This window comes from Felis catus, chromosome B4 (genome assembly GCF_018350175.1).
Source record: "Felis catus isolate Fca126 chromosome B4, F.catus_Fca126_mat1.0, whole genome shotgun sequence".
Lineage (NCBI taxonomy): Eukaryota > Metazoa > Chordata > Mammalia > Carnivora > Felidae > Felis > Felis catus.
Genome location: NC_058374.1, coordinates 21,457,008 through 21,474,505, shown reverse-complemented (window position 1 = coordinate 21,474,505; position 17,498 = coordinate 21,457,008). Strand labels below are relative to the sequence as shown.

Genomic DNA, 17,498 nt, shown 5'->3' with positions numbered 1-17,498 from the left:
GGAGCAAGGGGGCTGGGTTGAGGTTTGGATCTTCAGTGACTGTTGGCTGTGGCTGCGTCCAGTCACTTACTCCCGGTGAGTCTCAGTTTTCTCATCTGTGAAATGAGGGAGAAGGATGCGATGTTTGCTGAGGCCCTGCCAGCTGTCAACTCTCTGAATGTGTGATTAAGTCATCTCGAGTAGATGACAGTCGCCGAGGCTCTTATATACAATATTGACATGTTCTCTTTGTGAGATGGTGGCCTCTATACATTGGAGCATGACAGGCCTGATTTTAAGCGGCCTCTCTGTTGATTAAAAAAAAAGAAGAAGAAAACAACTCTCCATCCATGAGGTTTTTTTAAAATTTTTTTTTCAACGTTTATTTATTTTTGGGACAGAGAGAGACAGAGCATGAACGGGGGAGGCGCAGAGAGAGAGGGAGACACAGAATCGGAAACAGGCTCCAGGCTCTGAGCCATCAGCCCAGAGCCCGATGCGGGGCTCGAACTCACGGACCGCGAGATCGTGACCTGGCTGAAGTTGGACGCTTAACCGACTGTGCCACTCAGGTGCCCCTCCATCCATGAGTTTTAACAGAAATGCAAACCATATCAAAATGGGGGGCGGGGGGGGAGGGGGAAGAAACCAAAAATGCCTAAGACGAGGAGAATTAAGTGTTCAAAATGCTTGGGTATTAAAAAAAAAAAAAAATGCACAGGGGACCGTAATGGTTGCTAAATCATGACATTTTCATGAGAGACATTAGAAGATGGCCGCTAGAATGAGCTAATCAAATTGACCTTTACATTTCCTCCACTTTTCTGGACACCCCCCCCCCGCCCCCAACCCCGGACCTCCCACTGAGGAAACAAACCTCTTCAGTGTAGACTGTAGAGGAGTGGGGAGGAGGAAGGATGGCACCACTAATCCCTTTCTGAAGGGAAATGACGACAAATTTCCATTTAGAAGCGCACGAAGGCCGCTGAAGAGGGAGCCGTATCTCTCATGATCTTCCTTTATTCCCTGCGGAGGGCTGACGTGGTATATTGGAGCTTCAAACACAGCTCTTGAGGTTTGGGGACAGGGTGCTGTACGATTCGTAATATACGTGGCTGTGGAAAATGGAGGTGCTGAAAAAAAGTTCACTTACCAACTGGCAAGATAGGCAAGCAAAACTGGGCTCAGTTGTCAGATTGCTACCCGCCCTACCTCCAATAGCTTTGCCCCAGAATTTCAGTTTTTGTCAGAGTCCATCCTCTCCCCCCCCCAACTCCCCAGCAAGCCCAGAAGTACCCCACGACGCAGCATCTACTGGCTGTCATGTATCCCCTGCACTGGACCGAGGACAGGGCGCCCATAATGTCACTTCACTCGCCCAGAGACGGCCCAGGGGCTACAGCCAGCACCGTCGGTCACGTCGGGGACTTGCAAGAAGAAAGTTCGGTTCTGTCACACACGCCTCTGTCCCGTAGGAGCGTTTCTATGAAATGTCCGGAACAGGCAAATCTAGAAGACCGTGGATTTGTGGTTTCCTAGAGCGGGTCAGAATGGGAGTGACTGCTAACGGGCCCAGGCTTCTTTTTGAGGTGATGAAAATGTTCCAGAATTCATTGCGGGGATGGTTAACTCTGGATATATACTAAAAAAAACCATTGAACTTGCAGTAGGTGAATTGTGTGGTATGTGAGTTACAGCTCAGTAACGCCACGAAGACAGAAGAATGTTCGCGGTTTAAGATTCGTTTATATTCAGTATATGATTTTGTTTTTTCCTTCCACCACTGATTTCAGTTGCCTTTTTCTTGAGGGCCGGGCGTTGTGATAACGGTATTTCCATTTAGAACAAGTGAATTTAAAACGTTACATAGTTTATAATACGAAGCTAACACATGTATAGAAGAAAGGGGTAGCCAATGAACACAGCAGTTAGTTTTACATTTGTGATTAGATCTCACCCTAAACTGACAGCAAATCATTATCCGTTCCTACGTCTCTGCAAGCTAACAGCAGTAACTATTACTGAATAGCGATTAGGAGAGCGAGAAGGAAACCTAGAGACATGAAGTCCAACTTTCTTTGCAGATGATCAGGTAACAGAGTGAGGGGCGGGGGAGGGGAGTTGGGCGGGCTCGTCGCCCTTAACTTCTGACTTGCTCTATTTCTGTCATACATGCTGAGACCTTATGGGCAGTGACACTGTATCAAGGTCTGTTCATTCATATTTTGAATATTAAAGTGAGTCTTTTAAGGCCCCGCATTGAATGGGACTGTGGTTTCGTGGGAAGCCAACCTATTACACAGGTGACTTCCCGGACGATCAGTTCCAAGGTTGCTTTTCCAAACCTCCATTCCTCTCCTCAAGCCCTCATCTTTAGCCGGCACCTGCCCACCCTTCATCATTCTTGTTTCTCCCTCGAGGTAACAGAGGCAACGGAGGCCTGCACGTTGGGCTACCCTGAGTCCGTCCCCTCCCCCCCCACCCCTGCTATTCCTGCAGATTCATGGGCATCTTCAGCCAGCCTACTTTCCTCCCTTCCTCCTCCTCAAGAAGGAGGCACCCACTGCCCCCGGCTGCCTCCCCCCACCCTTTCTATTTCTTTAGAGACTTGTCCCGCCCCCTTCCCCTTTGGTGGAGGTAAGCGGGGGCCAAGGACAGGAGAAAGACCTTGCGGGTTGGGCATTTTCAACTTGAAAGGTCTTTATAAAATGTTTTAAGTTCTTTTATAAAAATATAAGTGGTTGTTATGGAGGGCTGTAGGAAATAACCTGCAAAGGTGAATGGAGAGTGTGTGGCTCTCAATTTTCACTGGGTACAAACTAGAGGCTTGGCCAGGGCGGGGACAGGAGGAATCAAGAGCAAATTAGAAGAACCTACTATGAGTCCTTCATTTTTTTTTTTTTAACGTTTATTTATTTTTGAGAGAGAGAGACAGAGTGTGAGTGGGCAAGGGGTAGAGAGAGGGAGACACAGAATCCTAAGCAGGCTCCAGGCTCTGAGCTGTCAGCACAGAGTCCGACGCGGGGCTCAAACTCGTGAACCGCGAGATCTTGACCTGGGCTGAAGTCAGACGCCTAACCGACTGAGCCACCCAGGCACCTCTATAAATCCTTCATTCTTAACTTCCTAACCTGCAGAATCATCTGTCGATATCAGTCTGCCCCTCTAAGTAGCTTCCAAGTTGAAATTTACTATTTATAATAATAGCTACTGTTTACTGAGTACTACTGTATTCCAGGCACTATTATAAAAAGTTTACATTCTCTAATTTAACCCCCAACAAACTTTTGATTGGTATTATCATTATCCTCATCATTATTACCTTTCTACACATGTGGACACTGAGGCACAAAGAGCTTAAATAACTTGTCCAAATTCATAGTCTTGATTTCTAAAGTTCCCGTGTCCAATTCCATGTTATACCGTCTCCTACTTTCCTCATCAGCACTGTTTGGAACTTGAAACATCAGGCCTCTGCTTATGTTAATGTGAGCCTGAGGAAATATGAGGAAACTAGATAGAGGTATGAATAAAGTAAATACAGAGAGATGGTCTCGACGTTCAGAATCTTCTGATGAGTGTGTACTTAGTAGGTTGGTGATAATGCGTTCTCTTCCGATGGCTTCTAGACTTGGGAATATGTAATGGGATGGACATTTCACACACTCAATGCCCTGAATTGCCTTTATATTGTGACTGTGTTGTGACCTTGACCCCAGATATCCCCAGGTCACTTTGTTTTGCATGTTCACACTTTTGAACTGAGAGGTTCAGAATCCCACATTTTGAATTTTTTAAGCACACCTTATTGCAGAATATATAACTCTCTAAGCTTTGTCCTTGACAGGGAATCTGTTCTCTAATGAGAGTAGAGCTCCACACTCTAGGCAGCTTTCTCATACACATGGACAGGTAGGTCAGGGTGAACATTCCTGACAGTAAATTTTTTATTTGGGAAATAGGAATTACCTTGAAGGTCTCTGAACCAGCCCTCTAAATGGTGCTTTGTAGGCCTTTGGTCAGATCAGACTTTCATCTCAGACTTGGTCTTTAAATCAGGTGGTCCAGATGAGAAAGAATTTTTTTTTTTTTAAGTTTATGTACTTATTTTGAGAGAGAGAGAGACGGCATGGGTGAGGAAGGGGCAGAGAGAGAGAATCCCAAGCAGGCTCTGCGCTGTCGGCACAGAGCCCGAAATCACCAGATCATGACGTGAGTTGAAACCGAGAGTCGGACGCTGAACCGACTGAGCCACCCAGGTGCCCTTAGAAAGATTTTTTTTTTTTTTTTAAATGGTGCCATCAGCTGGACCTTCTTTCTTCCGTGCGGATCTTGTCCTAGCTTGCAGATTTTCGCCTTAACTTCTTTTTCTGTTTCTTTCTTTCCTTACCAGTTGAGCATTGTAGAGAATGAGCCAGAGTTTAGCACTCCCGGAGGAAAGGATTGCTTCTTTCAGCCTTGGCATTCTTTGCCAAGAAAACCCTTATTGCTTTAAGCAGGGAAAGGCAGAGGATGGGGCAGTCTGTAAAGATAGGAGTCAGTCCCCAGAAGAGAATGAGAACCCCCAGCAATTCCCAGAACGTGTGGACTGATTAAAACAGGCACAATGAACTACGCCACCTGGTCAGAAATGTGAAGAAATCTCAGGATTGGTGCTGTCACCCCAGTGCACGGACGGGCCCGGCGGAAATACTGAGTGCTTAGGCATCTCCCAGCCGCCCTCTGTGCCATTGGATTGTCTGACTCCAAGCCCGGGACTCAGCCACACATGCTTTCCCTGTCCCGAAACCTGTTCCACAAACATCCATCACTTTCCGCTCTTGCCTGGAGAGAAGATGGCTCCTACTCCTACCCCTCCTCCCCCAAGTCGAGGAACGAACAGCTTCATCGTAGGATGAGTCAGGATACATAAATACACATGTTAATAAAAGTGCGAATTGAGGACTCTGGGCTGCATTCGCGTCGAAGCTGTTGCCGAGGATTTACCTTTCCTTGGCGAAACTGCAAACCCGAAGACACTTTTGGTTTTGGGCCAGTTCGCCCGTGCTCTTAAGTTGTGATTCGAAGGCATTTGTCACCACGGAAGAATCTGTGTCAACGGTCCCATTGTTGATGCGCCCCCAGACTCTCCAGCCCGGGGGGGATGGTGGCCGACTGCCCCTGCAGGGCCCCCCCACGTACCTCATCCCACCGAGGTGTTAACGCACTGAGGGAGGCAAGTCATTTCCACTCCGGGCTTCTATTTTCTTGCCTGTAATGGGATGGTTTGGAATAATCTCCAAGGTTGTTTCCAGCTGTCGTGCTCGTGGATTAAGAGAATTACTTACACACAGAGGGCCCCTCTGGGGGCTCCTGAAGGCCATCCCAAGCTCTGCTTCTCTCGGGCCTTCCTCCTCTTGGCCTCGCAAACTCACCAAGCATCCTGTGTGATTCTACAGTCCGTTTTTCCTTTGGGACAGAGCGGAGCGCACTGAAGAATTTCAATATTCGGCTTTGCTAGGTAGCAGACTGTACCGAGGCTGCTCAGCGAGTCCTGTCGGCCCGCAGCCCTGACCTCCTCCCCTCAGCCCCTTTTCTTGGCCTTGCTGAAATTGTCCTGAGCCCATCTGCAATCAGCGAAGCGTCAGTTTCATGCTCCCCTAAGAACGATTGCCACCCCCTGTTGAATCATGGCCCAGACGTCCTAAACCATCATCATGCCCCTGCTGAGTGGGCATACTTTTCTGACTACACTTCTGTTGGGAAATATGCAGACTCACCCTCCGAGGTGAATCTCCGGTTCCTGGAGCGGCACGTCGTGCCTTCGGGTAAAGACGTTCTTAGAGTTATGAAAGGTCTGAGGTAGACATCTCATTCAGCTCCCCCTCTCCCCTGCTTTATTCTCCATCAGTTCACAAACACAGAAACTGAGGCTCAGAGAGGCTAAATGACATCCAAGGGTTGAGGAGTGACAGAACACGTACTGGGTTCCAGCCCGGCTCCCTACCATTACACAGTACTGCCTTTACACACACACACACACACACACACACACACACACACACACACACACTCTCTCTCTCTCTCTGTCTCTCTCTCTCTCTCTCTCTCTCTCTCTCTCTCCCCCCTCCCCCCACTACCTCATTTCAAAGACCACAGAAAGTCGATGATGATGATGTTAAGTAATGTCAAAAGTCTTTTCAAAAATTGCCCTTTCTGGCTTCCTCAGAGGAAGCTTCCGGCAGGAGGCTTAGGCATTATTACTTGACTCCGTTGTACTCCACAGTTTGGTTATCTTCAAGTGGGAAAATGCACCTGACCTTTCCTATCTCAGAGGAATGTTGTGAAAATAAAATACGAGCTAATGAGTTGGATTTTCCCAAGTGCTTGAGTCATTCCAAGGATCGTGCATTTTGTATAAATTGTGTTTTCTGATTTTCTGCTTGTCTAGGTCGTTCGGTGAACTTGATTCCCTGTCTTTTTACATTCATAGTGATTATAAAAGGTACATTCTTAACGGTGACAAGTATCTGTTCCTAACTTCACTGATTATTTGAAACCGAAGAGCCTTAAAAAAAAATCCTTACACATAGTGGAAGTAGGCACTGTAGGTTGGGACCACTCACGTGATTATTGAAAAACTGAGTTGAGGCAGAATTAAGATTAGAATTTGTAAAGTGTTATGACCAGGATTAGGACGTGGGCAGTATGCTCATACAGAGTCTATGATAAGTGCTTGTCAATATATTTGAAACTGAAGGGGGAGACAAAGAATTTGCAAGGAGGTAGCGTCTGAGCTAAGGAGTTACTGCTCATTGGATGAATCATTTCCAGCCCTTTGGAAATTCAGACGCTGCCTTGTACATATCATAATGAAACACTCCTTTAATGAATTAATACAGTGGATGCCATCAATTCTTCATCCTCACCGTAAAGCCTCCCATTTTAATCAAAGCAGAGTTGCACAGAATATAACGGGAAAGGTGTTCGTGCAGGTAAGTGTGTAATGACTTTACGCACTAAGAACACACAAAACACGTCATAGCCACCGTGCAGTGGACCCTTGGTTGTCCCACGGGCGGCAGACCTGCTGTGAGCAGCCCCATCTGCTTCAGATGACCCACCCCACGCCTGCTGGGTCAGAACCTGCATTTTAACAGGATCCCAGGTGATTTGGTTGCTCCTTAAAGTTTGAGAAGCACTTAGTGTGCAGCTTTCAATTGTATTGTCTTCCCAGTGGCCTCTGTAACACCTAGGAAAGCGATCTGTAAATATGCTGCCTTAATTCTGTCCTTTGCAGAACACAGGTGCCCTTTACTATATACCCCACCCCCTTCCTGAAAGGAGTTATTTGAAATAATTTTCTGCAGGTTAACGTGTGGGAGGAAAATGTGAGACCATTAGCCAGTAGCAATGACTGGTTGTTGTGGTTTTTTTTGCTAGCATTTAAAACCCCTAAAGGGAAAATTCACTCTGATTCTCTTCCTTTTTATTCTACTAAGGAGAATTTTTTTTTTTTTTTTGAGGGGAGAAAGAAAAACGTGATTGAGAATTAAACTCTTTATCAATATGGCCATTTTCATCCTGAAAATTATTTCCATCCTTCTCGGTCTAATGAATTTCAGCAGTCTTAAGAATGACTTAACACTGCCAAATCCTGCTATGTAAAGTCATTGCAAGTTGCATCGATTTTTTCCCCCCCTCTCCAGTTTCTAATAGGCTGAGGAAAGGAAATTCAGTTAATCGGCAGCATTGGCTTTGCACTTGACAGGTGTGGCCGCCACATCGCAAGCAAGACGCACGGGACAGCACCCAGCCTGGGAGACCCTCCCTCAGCCCGAGGCGGACCTTCAGGAGGTCTTACTCTGCCCCCGCAATTTAGTTCTGCTTCATATAGCCAAACCTTGCTGGATTTCATCTAGAAAGGAAGGGAAGGATAAGGAGACTTGAATCTACCAGACACAGAGGAACTCTCCCCTTGAAACTCCATGATGCAGTGATATCCCCTGCCTCTCTAAAGACGTCTGTCCCTTAACGAGACATTCACTGGGGCTTTGGAGTGCCCACTGGTAGAGAGGAAGTTGGAGGGGGAAAGGGTCTTTGCCTTTGAATCCCTCAGACACAGCCGAGTGGGGCCAGGCAGGGCAGGAAGGGCAACGCTGAGGAGCACAGGTAGCCAGGGTGGGGACCAGACTTCTCAGATGCTACAGGTTATCCTAGTCGGCTGAGTGACCAGTGTGAGAAGGTGGGGGAAGTGGGGGAGGTCAAGAAAACAGGAGATTGGGGTGCCTGGGTGGCTCAGTCAGATCTTCTGCCTCCTCTCTTTGCCCCTCCCTTGTCGGTGTGCTCCCACACACTTTCTCTGTCTCTCTCAAATATAAATTAACATCGGGGGCCTGGGTGGCTCAGTCGGTTAAGCGTCCGACTTTGGCTCAGGTCATGATCTCATGGTCCGTGGGTTCGAGCCCCACGTCGGACTCTGTGCTGAGAGATCAGAGCCTGGAGCCTGCTTCGGATTCTGTGTCTCCCTCTCCCTCTGGTTCTGCCCTGCTTGCACTCTGTCTCTCACACAAATAAATAAAAACATTAAAAAAATTTTTTTTAATAAAATATTAAAAAAAAATTTTTTTTTAGTGTTTTTATTTTTGAGAGAGAGAGAGCGCGCAAGCAAGAGAGAGAGAGAGAGAGAGGGAGACACAGAATCCGAAATGGGCTCCAGGCCCTGAGCTGTCAGCACAGAGCCCGACGTGGGGCTCGAACCCACGGACCATGAGATCAAGACCTGAGCCAAAGTCAGACGCTTAACTGACTGAGCCACCCAGGTGCCCGTAAACATTTTTTTTTAATCTTAAAAAAAGAAAGAAAGAAAGAAAGAAAACAGATTCAAACAGGAGAGCCACAAATGAGAAGAGGGGAGACGTCAGGGTGGGCTTATGTAGCTAGAGTGCCATTAGTGTGACCCAGATACTGGAATGAACTGGTGCTCCAAGAGCCCTTCCTCATCCACTCTCCAGGAGCTAAGTTGTTCTCAAAAGTGGCTGAAGGGGGGGGGGGGGGTGGAGGGTGGACCAAGTCAGAATCTCCGGAGGAGCTAGTTTAGAATACACCTGCCCCGGCTCCTCCCCAGGCATGCTGCAGACAACACAGTTTTGAGTAGTTTTCCTAGTTGAGGACCTGGGATCTGAGCCAGCGGCCCTGGAGATGGGATCCTAGCCCTTCCCCGTACTAGCCGTGTGACCTTTGCCCAATGATCAACCCATCTCTTCTCCCGTCTCCTCATCTGTAAAACTGTGATAATATTAATAGTAACCATTTCATGGAGATGTTACCAGAATTAGGAGAAAGAAATGCTTTGCACCTGCTGTTTAGGAGAATACCTGTCCTATAAGGAAACCACTCAGGGAATATATATATATAAAAAAAAGGTTTTCACGACTGGAACCTAATTTTATTCAGAAGAAAATCCGAGCCCTGTCCCACTCAGAAAAGAACAAGGTGAGGGGCGCCTGGGTGACTCAGTCGGTTGAGCGTCCGACTTCGGCTCAGGTCACGATCTCGCGGTTCGTGGGTTCAAGTTCCGTGCCGGCCTCTGTGCTTGGATCCTGCTTCGGATTCTGTGTCTCCCTCTCTCTCTGCCCCTCCCCCGCTCACACTCTGTCTCTTTCTCAAACATAAATAAACATTTTTGAAAGTTTTTTTTTTTAATTTTTTTTTCAACTTTTATTTATTTTTGGGACAGAGAGAGACAGAGCATGAACGGGGGAGGGGCAGAGAGAGAGGGAGACACAGAATCGGAAACAGGCTCCAGGCTCCGAGCCATCAGCCCAGAGCCTGACGCGGGGCTCGAACCCACGGACCGCGAGATCGTGACCTGGCCGAAGTCGGACGCTTAACCGACTGCGCCTCCCAGGCGCCCCGAAAGTTTTCTTTTAAAAAGGAGAGAACAAGGTGAACACAGTAACTTTGATTGTAATTCTAGGATTCGCCTACTTTAAGGACACTGGAAGCACAGTACGGATCCAAGCTGTCTGCATTACATTTGAAAGACTACCCGCTTGAGTTACTATGAATATACAATGTCACCCTACTTACACCGATTTCTTCCAAACGGAACCGTGTTTGAAGACTTGTGATGACAGCACGTGATCTGCAAATGAGAAAGCCATGCCTCTAACCAGTCTCTTTCCTCTTCCCTCCAACCTTATCCCAACGGGAAGAATTCCTTGACGAGGAGCGCACCCCTTCCCAACGACTCCCAGGCACGCAGCGGGGCTCGATTCCACACTTCCTATGACAAGAGATACATCATCAAGACCATCACAAGTGAAGATGTGGCCGAAATGCACAACATCCTGAAGAAATACCACCAGGTAACTTTTCTTTATTTGAAACTCTTGAGAAAGTGAACTGAAACTCACGATGAATTAGGACCAAGACCAAAGATCTAGGTAGGAAATGATGAGAACACATTTGGCATAAAAGTCGCCTCTAGCTGGGTTTCTTAACATTACTGTGGCCAGATGACTGATAACATTCAGGAATTCTTATACTAGGAAGATCATTAGTGACGTATAAAACATTCGTCATGTGAAACTCTTCTCCGTAATAGTTTTGACGATGACCGTTCTGATTTTAAAATCACTCGGTTTAAGATTGGGCAACATTTCAGAAGTGTTTCACCCATGCCAGAAGTTAGGTGTTGACCTCTCGAGGACTTATTCGCTTACATGTCCAAATCCTGTCCTGTTTTCTCGGTCTCTTCCTGTCCTGGCCCCAGAAAGGTCCACCCCACTCTCAGAAAATTGTTTGGTTTGAGAAAGTGGGTGATTGTGTTTCCTGCCTCTTTTTCACCCCTCATGTTATCCCTTTATAATCCCCTGGGGATAAAATGAAGGTACCCTTGGGAGCAGCAGTCTGTCCTTCTGTCTCCCTCCCTCCCTCCCTCCCTCCCTCAATCTCAATAAATTCCAATGTAAGTGTGCCTGATAGAACAACTGTTCTCAGGGCCCAGCCAGAGGTACAAAAGGCTCTTCCACTTACTGTGGAATACGAGCATGCAGTCCAGTATCAGACAATCCTGGGTTCAAATCCCAGCCCTGTCGCCTACTAACCACATGACTTCTGGACTTCAGAGCCTCATTTTCTTCCTTGATTTATACAGTGGAGATAATAACAGCACCTAACTCTGGAGTCCTGAGGGTTGAACGGGAGAATGTACACCAGGTACTTTTAGCACCCCGTCTGCCATACCTTAGGAGCTCAAGATATGGTGGTGGGAACCATTCTCATTAAGTCATACAACAGTGGCGTGAATGTAACCATTGCTTACAACATCATAGCGGTCCTCCTCAGAGCTCGTGTTTGAACCACACGCTAAAACACGTACATGTGCGTGCGCGCGCGCGCACACACACACACACACACGCGCGCTTTTAGAGTCCTGCTTTGTTTTTTTACCTGAATACCTCCAGGTAACGATTGGCTGCACAGAAGGTAGTCAGACAAAGTGCTGAGGGCCCTGCCTGTGTTAACCAAAGGATTCTGAACCATTATTATGTACCCGCCTCTTAAGGTGACTGTGTTGATGGCAGTGCTCCTTTGGACTTGTGAGCTCCCGAGATGTCTGTTTAAAAGTCATTTTCCGGGACGCCTGGGTGGCTCAGTCGGTGAAGCGTCCGACTTCAGCTCAGGTCATGATCTCGTCGTTTGTGAGTTCGAGCCCCGCGTCGGGCCCTGTGCTGACAGCTCAGAGCCCGGAGCCTGCTTCAGATTCTTTGTCTCCCGCTCTCTCTGCCCCTCCCCCGCTCATGCTCGCTCGCTCGCTCTCAAAAATAAACATTAAAAAAATTTTTAAATACATAAATAAATAAAAAATAAAAGTCAGCTTCCTTCCTTTATGGTCACGCACGATGTTCTGACCATCGTGGATCATTTCTGCACAGTTGCTGTTTCCTCCCATCTTTGCAAATGTGATCGACTGCATTCTGCTCGCAGTGAAATCTGTCAACATCTTTGAGCTATATTCTGTCTCAGGAAACGGGGGACTGCGCCTGATTTGTTTTCTAAAAACATTAGTCAGCCTGTAAATTCATTTCCTATCTAAAAAATCTTTTATAACATCTGTTCCTTTTGAAACCTGTTCTAGAGCATTTATGCTATTGCCTAATACGAAGGACGCTTTAAAATGCCGGCATAGTACAGGCGAGGGGGGAAACACTAAGGCACTCGCTTCTGAATGGATTGGATTGTAAGAGGCAGCGTTTACCTGTTCACCTTTTCAGCTGTCTACTATTTCATGTTCCCCCTCTGGAACTTAATGTCATACTTAGACATTCTTTTTATTCTTTCTCTAAATTGCCTCAGAACATTCAAAGCAAAGTGATACCTCAAGTGACTGATGAAAACATACCCTTCTGATACATGACTCTGATACTGTTCTAGTAAAAGGTGACACACAATTCAAGCATCAACTCCTTGATGACAACGTTGAGTTGAGAATTTTTTTGACTTTACAGAAATCACCGTTTGAAACGTTTTCTCCCGGGTAGTCCCTGTACCCTAACATGCAGATCTGACATAGTGTTAGTATTACATAAAATACATCAGGGATCAAAACAAATCGATTGACGTGCTCCCAGGGCTTTCAGAGCGCTCAAGATTTCCTTCCGTTCCGCTGCTAGAAAATTGTTATTTTCTCGGTATGTTCTTCATCCAGAAAAGTCTCAATTAACCAACATCTGGATTTTTCTTTCCTCTTAGAAATAGTATTTTTAAATATAAAGCGTCTTGATCATTGAGAATCACCATTGTTAACACAATTAATGTAAAGGACGTGACGTTGAAAGGCAGGAGACATAGATCCTAGCTTGTTATGAAATGGCTACTTAGGCGATCTCTGAACCTCAGTGTCCCCACCTGAGTTCCATTCATTCATTCATTCATTCATTTGTTCACGGTCTTACTCTTGACCTAATTCCAGAAAGGATATAAGGTGGCCTTCAAGGATAGAATCAGTGGGAAGAAAGGGAACGTAGAAGAGGGAAGGAGGGGGCGAAGGCACAAAACGGAGCGTGGGATGAGCCGAAAGTGTCATGCCATGGTGACCAGTGTGCTTGGTAGCATGAGATCCGGTAGACCGCAGTTTCCTAGCATCCAAAGCGGAAAGAGAAACCTGAGTGAGTCAGTTACACGGCTGCTGTGCCTGAAGGTACAGATGGATCGGTTGTTCAGGAGGAACACAACTGTTCTTGGTATTAAGATCAGACAGCGCTGTCTTGAGGAGCACCCCACCGAGGGGGCATGTGGCACAATAAACGTCATCCTTGCAAACAGCCGTGCAGCACAGAATTTCCTAGGGCTTTAAAAGAAAATCATCATCGTAGGCTGCTGAAACCAGACGGTAATTACACTCGATCGACACGATCGTGCCAGGGAGGGGGCAGTTTGCACGGGTTCCCCGGCCCTCTGCCGGCCTGGCTTCCTCCAGCCCGAACTTGAACCTTCTTCACGCTGCTCCTCTCACAGGCCACCTTCCGATGAGCTGTGGGTAACTTTCCATGGTGCTGAGCTCAGCCCTGCTCGTGCCCCTGGGTTGCTGTTCCGGGCGATCAGACACAGGCCGCGTCATCTGCAATCCAGGAGTTGTGGTTCTCTGCTCTGTTCGGTGACGCTCAGAGGCGTCTGAGATGCACGTCAGGCCTTTCTTCCCGCTTTGACTAACTCTGGGATTTTTCTGGAGTCATAAATTTCTGTCTCTTGCTTTAGCGGCAACTGTCAATTCTTCCCTTTCGTGTTGCTTTTCGCCGCCTTTACCTTCTGATGTGCTGTGCTTCTGAACCACCTGGGCTGGTAGACAAGCAATGAGACTTGTTCACATTACCTGTCAACGGACGGGACCGGCCCTCCGAGAGGGTGTCTCCTGTGGAATAAACGGATGGACTTGCTGATAGCTGTGGTCATGGCATGGCCCTTTGACTTCTCTTTTCCCTTCTCTTTTCCTTCGTTGTTTTCCGTTTTGATGAAATCTCCCTAGAGCCGCAGCTATGGTCTGGAAGGTCAGAGAGCAGGCCAGTGTCTGGAGAAGTGGAACATTGCTAGATGTTTAAATACATTTTTCCTGGGATTAAGCTTCTGACGAGCCTACCTCCCCGGCCACGCGGTGTGGGAGAGGGTTCAAGCCTCGGACTGCGGAGCTGTGTGCTCACTTTTGCCTGTGACCAGCGCCGCGACCTGGGGCAAGTTACCTAACCTCTCCCTGCCGCTTCTCAGCCTATAAAATTTGGATCACAGAACCTCCTTCATCAAGCACCAACCTCCTTAGGTTTTGTGCTAATTAGGCGAATTGATTTTTACAACCTGCTCGGGTTGGTGTATGGTCCGTGCTAAACAAATGACTAAGATAAATACTGTTCTACTCCCTCCCGGTGTTGAACCCCGTGAACTCTTTCGATCCACTGGGGGGCCTGGTTTCTGATACCGTGTGGTCCTGTTGCAGAATTAGGAGGATTCAAACCACCAGGAGTTCGAATTTTTCCCAAGTCCTGGTATCTTGCTTTTAGTGTTGACATGTGGCCGAAATCCTACCCTAATTTCTACTCAGCGTCGTCTCTCAGACCAGCGGGAAATGTCTATTTAGCAAAGGAAACACTTACAAGTCTCTTTTACTTTATTTGGTTTTCTCTTTGTTTTATTTGGGAAAATAACCTAATGTTTTGGTGTCAACGCCATCTTCGGATTTTGTCAGGCTAGAGTAAACTTGGGTCTTGTAAGTGACGATTATCAGCTGACTGGCCCGACCGTGTCAGAGAGCATTCGAAAAGGGGGAAAAAAAAAATGGCCAAGAACCTGCTTGAATGTCTTACTTCCTCTTTAAGTGAGTGATTCTTTGTTTCCCACCGGCTTGAATTCACTGGGAGTTTTGGTCTTCTGTCCTTCAGCGTTAACTGAAATTCAGAGTCAGTGTCAGTAAAATTTTAGAAGTTTCAGGAGAGGGAACAAGTTAGTATAAATGATCAAGAAATGCCTAAGAGTATCTTTTGAGTTTTTGCAATTCAGGGTTTAAAAGCGCTTCTTTTTTTATTTCAAATGACTGAAATGATCAACTGAAAGAATTGATAAGGTAACCCCCCCCCCCCAATCCCTTTTTATCCTTGGCAATTGGGAAACAGTAACTTGAGCTGAATCTGGATGTTATGCGAGTACCTCACATCTCAGCGGAGGATTTAGAGTGAATGCTGGGCTTTTTTTGGACCCTCTCTGAAGCGTATCTTTTGACCTTCCCACGAAGGACAGTGGTGTCGGCGTTATCATTCGAAGAGTGAGCCACGGGTAGAGGAAAACCCAGAAAACAGGCACCATAAAAGCCAGCCGTTAAAACGACCAGTGTTGGCACAGGAGAAACAGTTACAGACCACATCATTGCTTCTCAGACTTTGGTTCTAGGCGCAGCACTCGAGCCTCCCACACAAACGCGGATTCTGACTCCGTGGGTCTCGGGTGGCCCGAGATGCTGCGTCTCTAACGTGCTCCCAGGTGATGCTGATGAAGCTTCTTAGGCGGCAGGGCAGTATCTCCTTTCTAGAACTGGGGAAACACTCCCGAGTCTGCCCTTGGGTTTTCGGTTGCCTGTCTGGAGAAGAGGTCTGTTAAAATTTGAAAAGGACATTAAAACTTTAAGTCCAGGAGGTGCCGGGGAGCTCTGAGCTCCCAGCAGGGCCTCTGCCCTCAGAAGCCGCAGACGCGTTTCTTGGTCTTAGAAACAGCCAGAAACATCGGGAAAAGCCTTTGCCATCTCTGGGGTCCCCAGGGAGTCCCCCCACCCCAGCTCTACTTTGCAGGTGGGGAGTTGCTGCTTGCTAATGAATGGGGTGCTCAGAGCCCTTGCCTCCCGGCTCCCAGCTCCTGGCTCCTGGCATCCTACACATTGGGTCTCAGGTTTCCGGGGAGTTGCCCAACCCACTCACGGCACCTGCCTCCTGCAGCAGATCTTCTCCAGTTTCTGGAAATTCCGCCGACCTTTTCTCTTTATACATCGTCTTTTCTCCTCTTGCCTCTGTAACAGCTAGAACGTTCTCATTCTGGTCTCCACGGCTCGTCACTTCTCTTTGTCATTTTCCACCTGCAAACATCTCTGCTCGTGAGATTCTGGGGAAATTCCTCAGCCGTACCCGTTCCAGCTCTATGTCCTGTTCCCCTGTCTCACCTATTCAATGCTTTTTGTTTCTATAATTCTGTTTTCCTTCCAGAAGTTCCATTTTTACATATCTGCCAGTTCATTCCTGATAGTTGCTTGTAATATGCCCCTGTCTGAAATGGCATTCTTTATTTTTAGTTTTTTTAACTTTTAAAAAAATGTATTTCTTTTTTAAGTAGCCTTCACACCCAGCACGAAGCCCAGTGCGGGTCTTGAACTCACGACCCTGAGATCAAGACCTGAGCTGAGATCAAGAGTCAGACGTTTAACCAACCGAGCCGCCCAAGCGCCCCCATCTTCTGTCTTTTAAGTGTTTTATGCAGAGCTGTTCGAATTCTCTTTCTGATAGTCCCAACCTTTGTAATTTCTGGGAACCTGAATTTGTTGTTTCTCTCTGCCCCTCCCCCGCTCGTGCTCGCTCGCGCTCTCTCAAAAATAAATAAACATTAAAAAATTTTTAAAATATATAAGTTAAGTCAAGATAAAAGCCTCAGAGCAACCTTCCCAAGCAGAAGCCCACACAGTGTGGGGTCAAGATGTAGACTAGGGGTCATACCTAGGTAGGGTAGAGTAGGGGGGAGGGGCAGGATTGGGCAGACGGGGAGTCAGACCGCCATGCAGGCCAATGAAGCTGTGGCCGACTGGTGCGGTGTTCTTGAGCCCTCCCCCCGAGAAGCTCCTGCGTTGGGCCAGAGTGACAGGGAGGCAGGCGCAGAAGGAGCCTGCCAACAAGGCCGCGGACTGCGCTCCACAGCTGGGTGGGAAGGCCTTCCCCAGGGGCCGCCACACTTGCCTTCTCGTCTTTGGTGGTCCCGGTGAGCTCCTTGCTTAACCTCCAGAGGGTCCCCGAGCTCTACTTTAGGCAAGGTGCCGTCCAGAGAGCTTTCTCTGTGCCGAAGACGGTGAACGGGGAGCACAACGTGTTTCTGTCACGATCTACACCTCGTAGCGCCCTGCCCTTCCTGCTACAACTTCTCTGGCCCCAGTTCCTCCTCCCGGCCTGGCTCCCAGGTACCCCTGCTGAAGCATTTGACCTCCCAGTCCTAGGCACGGGCCTCTGGGGGCCCAGCTCCTGGCTGTTTGGAGGGCAAGAGGATGGTTCTGGAACCTGCCTTCTTTGACCAGCTCAGCCTCGCGTCGAGTGTGGTTCTGGAGGGGCCTTAAGGTCTCAGATCTCCTTAGGATGAGGCTGGAACGGTCATTCTGCATTTTCACTGTAGCCAGGAAAAAAATGCCCTAAGCACTTACTTGAGTTTATTTATTTTGAGAGAGACAGACATAGCCTGAATGGCAGGGGGTGGGGGAGGGAGAGAGAGAACCCTAAGCAGGCTCCACGCTGCCGGCGCGG

The 17,498-nt window shown here is 47.7% G+C and overlaps 1 protein-coding gene across 6 annotated transcripts in view; it reads left to right on the top strand.

Annotated features, from left to right (window-relative positions):
• Positions 1 to 17,498, top strand: part of PIP4K2A (phosphatidylinositol-5-phosphate 4-kinase type 2 alpha) — a 194,312-nt gene that overhangs the window by 132,433 nt on the left and 44,381 nt on the right. For 5 of the 6 annotated variants that reach the window (XM_045060992.1, XM_045060995.1, XM_003988149.5 and 2 more), the window contains exon 4: positions 10,176 to 10,328. The exons of the other annotated variant lie outside the window; for it this stretch is intronic. In XM_045060992.1, coding sequence (XP_044916927.1) covers positions 10,176 to 10,328 — 153 coding nt within the window. The remainder of the gene's footprint in view (positions 1 to 10,175; positions 10,329 to 17,498) is intronic. 6 annotated transcript variants of the gene reach the window in all.